This window comes from Myotis brandtii, unplaced genomic scaffold (genome assembly GCF_000412655.1).
Source record: "Myotis brandtii unplaced genomic scaffold, ASM41265v1 scaffold13, whole genome shotgun sequence".
Classification (NCBI taxonomy): Eukaryota; Metazoa; Chordata; class Mammalia; order Chiroptera; family Vespertilionidae; genus Myotis; species Myotis brandtii.
In genome coordinates this window covers 297,554-307,802 of record NW_005354595.1, presented here as the reverse complement: position 1 = coordinate 307,802, position 10,249 = coordinate 297,554, and the positions used below count along the sequence as shown (strand labels likewise).

The 10,249-nt window shown below is 36.2% G+C and overlaps 1 protein-coding gene across 2 annotated transcripts in view; it reads left to right on the top strand.

Annotated features, from left to right (window-relative positions):
* Nucleotides 1-10,249, top strand: part of HSDL2 (hydroxysteroid dehydrogenase like 2) — a 48,028-nt gene that overhangs the window by 18,815 nt on the left and 18,964 nt on the right. For both annotated transcript variants that reach the window (XM_005859746.2, XM_005859745.2), the window contains exons 2-6: nucleotides 3,226-3,389; nucleotides 4,881-4,979; nucleotides 5,865-5,979; nucleotides 8,043-8,146; nucleotides 9,198-9,296. In XM_005859746.2, coding sequence (XP_005859808.1) covers nucleotides 3,226-3,389; nucleotides 4,881-4,979; nucleotides 5,865-5,979; nucleotides 8,043-8,146; nucleotides 9,198-9,296 — 581 coding nt within the window. The remainder of the gene's footprint in view (nucleotides 1-3,225; nucleotides 3,390-4,880; nucleotides 4,980-5,864; nucleotides 5,980-8,042; nucleotides 8,147-9,197; nucleotides 9,297-10,249) is intronic.

Genomic DNA, 10,249 nt, shown 5'->3' with positions numbered 1-10,249 from the left:
AAGGGAGTAGCAAGAAATATTCAAAGTGATGAATAGCAAGAACCTACAACCAAGATTACTCTACCCAGCAAAGCTATCATGTAGAATTGAAGGTCAGATAAAGAGCTTCACAGACAAGAAAAAGCTAAAGGAGTTCATCACCACCAAACCAGTATTATATGAAATACTGAAGGATATTCTTTAAGAAGAGGAAGAAGAAGAAAAAGGTAAAGATAAAAATTATGAACAACAAAGTGACAACAAATATCTATCAACAAGTGAATCTAAAAATTAAGTCAGAATAAACTGGTGAATATAATAGAAGCAGGGGCATAGAAAGGGAGTGGACTGACAATTCTTGGGAGGAAGGGGGTGTGGGGGGTGCGGGAAGAGATTGGACAAAAATCTTACACCTATGGATGAGGACAGTGGCGGGGGGTAAGGGCATGGGGTGGGAACCAGGTGGAGGGGAGCTATGGGGGGAAAAAAGGAACAACTGTAATAATCTGAACAATAAAGATTTATTTAAAAAAAACTCAATTAAAAAATGGGCAGAGCACCTGAATAGATATTTCTTCAAAGAAGACATACAAATGGAAATGCAAATCAAAACCACAATGAAATATCACCTCACACCTGTCAGAATGGCTGTTATCCAAAAGCAACATATAACAAGTATTGGCGAGCATGTAGAGAAAAGAGAACCCTTGTGCACTGTTGGTGGGGTTGTAAGTTGGTGCAGTCTCTATGAGAAACAGTATGGAGGTTCCTCAAAAAATTGAAAATAGAATTACCATAGGGTCCAGCAATTCCACTTCTGGGTATATATTCAAAGAAAATAAAAACACTAAGTTAAAAAGATATATACGTTCCTGTGTTTATTGCAGCATTATTTACAATAGGTAAGATATGGAAACACCCTAGGTGTCCATCAAAAGATGAATAAAGGAAAATACACAATGGAATATTATTCAGCCACAAAAATAATGAAATCTTAACATTTGTGACAGCATGGCTGGGCCTAGGGAGTATTATGCTAAGTGTGCTAAGTGCAGTAACCCAGAGAAAGAAAAATACTGCCTGATTTAATTTATATGTGGAATCCGAGAAACAAACACAACAAAAATGAAACAGACTTATAGATACATAGAACAAACTGAGGTTGCCAGAGAGGAGGGGTCTGGGGGCATGGGCGAAAAAGATGAAGGGGAATAAGAAGTACAAACTTGTAAGTAAATCATAGGGATGTAATGTACAGCATAGGAGATGTAGTCAATAATATCATTACTTTATAAGATGACAGATGGTTACCAGACTTACCATGATCATAAGCTATATAAATGTCAAATCATTATGTTGTACACCTGAAACTAATATAATATTGTATGTCAACCGTTCTTTAAAAATATAAAAAATAAAATAGTTGTTACTATTTTAATAGGTGGGGGAGGAAGAAGGAGGATAGAGTTAAGAATAGACAGGCAATTTCTGGGGGATTAGTAATGTTCTGTTTTTGTTTCTTGGTATTCATTTTATTTTGTTCTTTAAACCATATACTTTGGTTTATATGGTTTTTTGTATGTTTACTATACTTCACTAAAAATAGTTGCCACCTCTCCGTTTCTTCCTCATTTCTTCACTCGCCTTCCTGGTTAACCCTTCTCACACCATCTCTGGTCACTCCTCCAGATCTTGGCAAGAGCCTTAAGTTGTTTTGTTAACAAGCCTGCTTATATATTACTCATGTCTCTGGCTACTGTCTCCTTTTCTCTTTGTCATTGTTGTCACTTTTGCTGTCCTCTATTTTTCTTAAAAATGCTTTCTTATTTGCCTTTAGAGAGTAAACAAGAAAGTGGGTTTCCCTCCCGGTTTTCTGACTTATATTTTAGATATTTTCTTCTCACCTAACAACTGAGTAAGTACAATGTTTAAAGTTAAGGGGGATGGATGTAAAAAGTATTCAGGTAACTTTCTTCCGTACATTTGGATTAGAGAATCTTTTGATCAATACCTTGAGCTCTTTGCCAGCCTTCTAGGTTTATATGTTTAACAGCTTTATTGAGATGCAATTCGCATACCACACAATTTACTCACTTAAAGTATACAGTTCAGCCCAGCCAGCGTGGCTCAGTGGTTGAGCATTGACCCATGAACCAGGAGGTCACGGTTCGATTCCTGGTCAGGGCACATGCCAGGTTTGCTGGCTTGATCCCCAGTGTGGGGCATGCAGGAGGCAGCCAATCAATGATTCTCTCTCATCATTGCTGTTTCTCTCTCTCCTCTCCCTTCCTCTCTGAAATCAATAAACATATTAAAAAACACACACACACAAGTCAGTGACTTTTAGTATATTCACCGAGTTGTGTAGCCATCACCATAATCAATTTTAAAATCTTTTTATCACTCCTAAAAGAAAACCCACACCTCTCAGCTATCAATCCCCAACTCCCCCACCCCCAGATCTAGGCAACCACTAATTTTTGTGTCTCTGTAGATTTGTCGATTCTGGATATGTCATATAAATGGAATCACCTAACACGTGGTCCTTCATAACTGGCTTTTTTTCAGTTAGCATAATGTTTTCAAGGTTCTTCCATGTTGCAGCTTGGATCAGTACTTCATTCATTTTTATTGCTGAATATATTCCACTGTATGGCTATACCACATTTTATTTATCCATTCATTAGTTGGTGGACATTTACAATGTTTCCATTCTGGCCATTATGAACAAAGATGGGCATCCATTGAACAATTACTTGCTTTTAGGTAATTTCTTTTAAGTGGTATTCAGAAAATATGAAAAATTCCAAAGAATATAAAGAATATAATAAAATTTATTCATAACCCCACCACTCATATACCAGGTATAAGCTTGGTTAACACTTCTCTGTGGGAGAAAAATACATATTTATATAGTTTATTAACTCCTTGTTTCTCTTTAAGATTTATTTTTCATTTGAGCAGATTTTGTTTGCCAAATCACTGCAAGACTGGCCAACTGAAGTTGTAATAAATAATTTATAAATCATCGTGCAATGCGAGAACAGTAGAGTTATTAACTAATCAGATGGGAAGGGAGGAAGGTTTAGAGGAAGTTTCACAGAGGAGGAAACATTACAAATATAAATAGATAGATAGATAGATAGATAGATAGATAGACAGACAGACAGACAGACATACGTTCTTCATACTGGTAAGTAAATAAAGCATTGAGGTTTCTAATAAAGTCCATTTGTTCTGTTGTAGGAAGCTGGCAGGATGTACAGTTTTTATCACAGGTGCAAGCCGTGGTATTGGCAAAGCTATTGCATTGAAAGCAGCAAAGGACGGAGCAAACATTGTCATTGCTGCGAAGACCACTCAAGCACACCCCAAACTTCCAGGCACAATCTATACTGCTGCTGAAGAAAGTGAGTGAGTGTGACAATGCCATTTCATGAACTATCCTCACCATGGTTGCAATACATAGATAATTTACTGGAGAGTTTAATTATAGCTCTTTGAAAGCTACCCTAAAAATAAGTTTATCTGCTTAAAGTATTTTGTCACCTTAGAGCAGTGATTGGGAACTGTTTTTCTCCTCCAGCACTTTTGAGTGATATGAGAGACTCCCATTAAAAATTGTGTCTCATGAGGGCAGTGGTTCTTGAATCTGAGTGGAGAATGGGAGAGTGGAAGTAGAGAATTTGAGAGGTGGATGATGTGAACACTTTGAAAAAGCTCTCCATGTTATTTATTTTCTGCACCATTTTCAAGTCATTATTTTAACACTTTTAGTCCACAAATAATTACTGAGTGCTTATATTCAAGGCATTGTGCTAGGCACAGTGCCAGGAGGGAGAGCTTAAAAATTCAACTTCACCTGAGGTCATTGGTTTTGTTAGTTATTTTAATAGCACTGTGGTTATGTAAAGAGAATACGTATCAAATATTGATGAATGAAGTGATGTCTGGGATTTGTTTTAAAATACACCAGCAGCCCTAGCTGGTTTGGCTCAGTGCATGAAGTGTCGGCCTATGTACCCAAAAGATCCCGGGTTCATATCAAGGTCAAGGGCACGTACCTCAGTTGCAGGCTCCTCCCCGGCCTAGGCCCTTGTCAGGGCACGTGTAGAAGGCAACCAATTGTTGTGTTTCTCTCACATCGATGTTTCTCTGTCTTTCCCTCTCTCTCCCACTCTCCCTAAAAATCAATGGAAAAATATCTTCGGGTGGGGATAAAAAAAAAAAATACACCAGCAAAACACAAAATGAGGTTGGATGTAGATAAATTGTACTGGCTAAACATTAACAATCATTGAAGATAGGTGATAGATTCATGGTAGTTTATTATCTCGTTCTTTATATTTTTTGAAATTTTTCATAATAGTTTAAAAAAAAAATCCTCACTCAAGGATATTTGCTCCATTGATCCCTAGAGAGAGAGAGTGGAAGGGAGGAAGAGAAAGAGAAACATTGAGAGAGACACATCGATTGGTTGCCTCCCGCATGAACCCCAACCAGGGATGGGGATCAAACTCACAGCCGAGGTATGTGTCCTTGGTGCCCCTGACAGGGAATGGAGCCCATGACCGTTTAGTCCTCGGGCTGATGCTCAACCATTGAGCCAAACTGGCCAGTGCTCATAATAGGTTTTTAAGATTACCTTCCTTTTTTAGCTTTTTAATAGAATTTTAAAATTCCTCTTTGCTTTTTAATGGAACTAGTCTATCTAGTTTGAGGCTGGATATGGGTTAGACAATCTGTCCTACTGTACGGGTAGAGTCACTAGTGGTTATAAGACATAGTTATTTACATTGATTTTCTGAAAATAGGGTACTTGTTTCTTTTGACTCCTATCAGAATGAAAGGTTTAATATTTACATGCTTTAATGCTCTTTTTGTTTCTTTATTCTTCATAGTTGAAGCCGCTGGAGGAAAGGCCTTGCCATGTATTGTTGATGTCAGAGATGAACAACAAATCAGTAATGCAGTGGAGAAAGCAGTTGAGAAATTTGGAGGTAGTGCCGTAATTCTGAAATAATTACTGAATATTGATAAAATATAGGTGTAACTATAACTTTAATTAAGTTTTTTTCTGAGTCTTCGGAGTATAACCAAAAATGAGATTTGTTCATATAGAAATGTTGCTTAAAACCATCTGATGAGGGTTTTTTTTTTTACTTGGCAAAAATTATTTTGAATAATATAACACTTTTACCACCCAATATAAGGTTAGGATCTTGACAATAACATACATGTAACCAAAAGTAGTTCCTTGGATCCCATTCTCTTGCCTCTCTTCATACTATAACCATATGTTACATATGCAGTGGCTGGGGATGGAAGACTGGATACAAGGTGCAGCAATAGTCATTATTCTAGATTCATTTTATTTTATAAATGAGTTACCAAAACACACTTGATCTTTGATGATTTGCCTGGAATTGAAACTCTGGGTCTTTTCTCTCTTCCCAGTTCCCAAGACCAGAAAGGGCCTTAGAAGGGAGAGAGATCTGTGTGCTTGGAAGGAGGGCAGGCTTTGGAAAGATGCTAAAGAAGAGGGAAAATTTTAAAGAAGTTAATCTTAAGTTCTTAGAGACAAGGAGGGATGACAAGGATGTAAGAGAACAGATAAGAATGGAAGCTACAAAACACCAAGGACTAAGCCTCCTTGTAGTTTCACATGGAGCTCTGATGATGGTCTGTCTCCATTGTGCTAGTGAAAATCATTTGGGTATTTTGACACGGCTACTTAATTTTATATTGTTGTATTGGTTAGTCAATTTATCTAAAAGAAGTATTTGTAAACCAACTTAGATTCAACTACACAGAGTAAATGTTTTTATTTCTTTTTGTTATAAAGTTTAAATTACATTAATAGGAAGTTGATTATTTGAAAACAGGAATTGATGTCTTGGTGAATAATGCCAGTGCTATTAGCTTGACCAACACATTGGAAACACCTACGAAGAGGGTGGATTTGATGATGAATGTCAACACCAGAGGCACCTACCTTACGTAAGTTAAAGAATTGTCGGGGAGAGCCCTAGCCGATTTGACTCAGTGGATAGAGTGTCAGCCTGCGGACTGAAGGGTCCCAAGTTTAATTCCAGTCAAGGGCACATGCCTGGGTTGTGGGCTTGATCCCCAATAGGGGGTGTGCAGAAGGCAGCCAATTAATGATTCTCTCTCATCATTGATGTTTCTATCTCTCTCTCCCTCTCTCTTCCTCTCTGAAATCAATAAAAATATGTTTAAGAAAAAAAGACTTGTCTCAATTTACAAAAATACTTTGTTTAGAGAGGAAAAAAAAAAGAATTGTCGGGGAAAATGTTGTAATGTTTTCTCAGAAGACTAGTTAGTAAACAGATTTGAAACAGATTGCCAATACAGTTTAAAATCCAGCCAAACAGCCTAAAAGTGCTCCAAGTTAGTAGAGAGTAGTTGAAATAAATTGTTTTATTCAGAGATCCTTTTTTTCCTCCTGTAAATCTAATAAATACTAAAGTATAGCTCCTGTATTTTCAAACATTTGTATGAAGAAATACATACAGGGTATCCCCCAAATATACATACACACTTTAACAGCTGTTAGCTCAATTTTGAAAATGAAGTATATTTTAATAAACATTGCCTTTACAATTATTCAAAGTGTGTGTATATATTTTATGGGGACACCCTATATATGCATACCAAGTCTTCTAATTAAGCCAGCAATAGTCTCTCCTTCCTTTGAAAACACTTGGGTTTTAGTTATATAAATAACAGGAAGTTCATTATGAATCACTTTATTTATTTATTTATTTTCAAATATATTTTTATTGATTTCAGAGAGGAAGAGAGAGAAAAAAACATCAATGATGCCCAGCTGGCGTGGTTCAGTGATTGAGCGTAGACCTATGAACCGGAGGAGGTCAGAGTTCGATTCCTGGTCAGGGCACATGCCCAGGTTATGGGCTCGATCCCCAGTGTGGGGCATGCAGGAGGCAGCCAATTGATGATTCTTTCTCATCATTGATGTTTCTATCTCTCCCTCTCCCTCTCTGAAATCAATAAAAATATATTTTTTTAAAAAACTTACCTACTGTAGAAATGTTTCACAGAAGTGCAGAAATTAAGTTTGTTCATTGTATTGTTCACTAACTTGAAAGAAGAGAGGACAAGTTCAAAGTTCTAGAAGTTATTGACTATGAAATAAAATGAAAAGCTACAAAATTATTGAGCTACAATATTTAACATGTTATAGCTTAATAATGAAAAAATTTTAAATATTGGACCTGAGTCTCCTGTAAAATAAATTGCCTACCTTTATAAACAGTATTTAAAAACCCCCAAAAACTTAATATTGCTCCCAAAGGCATATTGCATTGCATACTGGTGCAAATTAACTTTGGAAATGTATTGGGAGTTACGTTATTAAATTACAATTCCATCATAGTAGGAATACCACATCTACTAAGATGAAATAAGTCAACCTATATAATAGTAATAATAGCAGTAGTTTATTTCATGTTTAGTATATGAACTGTTTCAAATATCTCATATATCATCTCATTTTAATCCCTTGGTCAATCCTAGATTTTAGCAGGTATTACCAACATTTACCAATGAGAAAACTGAGAAGTAGAATGCTATGTATTTTCCCCAGGATCACACAAGGAAGGGGCAGAAGGATTTGAACCGAGGTGTGTCTGACTGGAATATCCATGTTCTTTGCACAGTACAAGCTGTGCTGGCTGACAATTACATTAACTGTTACTGAAAAGTGTGTGTGTTGGGGAGGGAGAATTTTAAAGGCTGTAGTTGAGGATAACCTCAGTTGGATTTAAGGCTAATATGCCAAGGATTTTATTATTATCATCAAGTAGATTATTTTGTCAGGCCATTAAACAAAGTTTCAAGGTTGAAAAATTAGTTGCTTTTCCTATGTTCATTCTAGAAGAGTAAAAATAAACAAAAGTACTCTATAGATTACTGAACAAATTCAATTTCTCTGCAGAAGTAGATTAAAATAAAACTTTAAAAAGTGGGGTGGTTATTAGAAAACTATTCATTTGGCTTGTGTTTTCTTTCACTTTCAGGTCTAAAGCATGTATTCCTCATTTGAAAAAGAGTAAAATTGCTCATATCCTCAATCTCAGCCCACCACTGAACCTAAATCCACTGTGGTTCAAACAGCACTGTGGTAGGTGGTAGGATGAGGGGATGGTTTGTTTATTTGTTTTGCATTAAATCAGTGCATCTATTATGTAATCACAATTTACATATACTTTCAGCATTACATTTTCTATGCAGAATCAGTAGCATTTTGGAAAGTAGATTCTTAAACTTTTGTCTGTAATTATAGAATTTAGGTATATTATATATTCATTAAAATGCGCAGATCTTAATGGTTCAGTTTGATGAGTTTTGACAAATGTATACACCTGTAAAGCCAACATCCAAATCAAGATATGCATTTCCATCATCCCAGAAAGCTCCCTCAAGTCCCAATGAGTGTGTTTTACTGAATGTAACTTATCTATAATAATAAAAGTGTAATATGCTAATTAGACCGGACTAACCTTCCGGACGACCTTCCAGACGAAGCCGTGGAGGCAGGGGCCGAGGCAGAGGCAGCCGCCATGGCAGGCGGGGGCCAAGCCCCTTGCATGAATTTCGTGCATCGGGCCTCTAGTTCTTCAATAATGTTGATTAAAAACTATCCATGAAATACTTTATCTTCCACAGCAAACTAATGGTTCAAGGTATGTTAAATAACAAGATTTATGTGTAAGTACCTCCTTTAAAATAGTTGTATCAGAGACTTAGTTCTTATTTCACAAAGCAAACTTAAAAGAAGTTCTATTTTCATTGACAAGGTTAATTAACAAGTTTGTAGCCTTTAGTTGTTATTTTACTAGCAGTAGTTTCCCTTTAAATGATCACTTTCATTCTTTACAAAGAAAAAAAACAGATTAAGAAACAGTAGTATAACTTATTCCAATAATATTAAGGGAAATTAAAGTTTATTACTGTGTCTTTTAATAAAATGTTAGGATGGAAATATATAAAGAAGCTCACCCCTGTTCAGATACCTCCATAAAAACTGTTTTTTTAAAGAGTATGTTTTAAAAAGTATGTTTTGTATATATTATATTATTAAAGAATTCTAAAAAATGTATCAGGAAAAAATAGTAAAAGAAAGAAATTAATTTATTTCTTAATTAACTATCATTTCTTGTGGTTCCTTTCAGCTTATACCATTGCTAAGTATGGTATGTCTATGTGTGTGCTTGGAATGGCAGAAGAATTTAAAGGTGAAATTGCAGTCAATGCATTATGGCCTAAAACAGGTATGTACTTAAAAAATATTTTTAAATTCTCATTTATTGTTCTTTTAAAAAAATTATTGATTGCCCTAACCAGTTTAGCTCAGTGGATAGAGCGTCGGCCTGTGGACTGAAGGGTCCCAGGTTCAATTCCAGTCAAGGGCATGTACCTTGGTTGTGGGCACATCCCCAGTAGGGGGTGTGCTGGAGGCAGCTGATCGATGTTTCTCTCTCATTGATGTTTCTAACTCTCTGTCCCTCTGTAAAAAATCAATAAAATATATTTAAAAAATAAAAAATAATAATAAAATTATTGATTGATTTCAGAGAAAGAGAGAAAGGGGGAGAGAGAGCAAAAGAAACATCGATTTGTTGTTCCACTTATTTATGCATTCATTAGTTGCTTCTTGTCTGTACCCTGACTGGGGATTGAACCCATAACCTTGGTATATTGGGACAATGCTTTAGCCAACTGAGCTACCCGGTGAGGACTCATTTATTGTTCTTGACACTCTTGAGATGCATCTTGGGTGAGCAGGGTCGGGTAGGAGTGAGTAGACTGTCAAAGGTAACTCAGTCTGTCTGTTGGGAAACAAGTTAAACTCTTTATTGTACATATAAGACATTTTCCAGCTTTCACTTGGACTATATGACTGACTCTTAAGCAGATCGCTATACTGGGAACATTGAACATTGGAACACTTGAAGAGTTTCATTAAAGCCGACAGGAAGCCAGCTGTGCTTCCCTAACCTTTTCTCCATCTTCATGTTTGCTACCTTACTAAATTCTGCAGATTCTCATGCTATTGTTTTATCCTCATACATCCCAGCAAATGTTTCTTTAGTTTCTTATATTCTTACTACCTTTGTCTTTTTCCACTATAAAAAGCTGACCTATCTGTTACTTTCACATGAATTCTGAGCTCATAGCGTGCCTAGACCCCCTTGAGGTGACAAGAACCTACAAATGGCTGGAC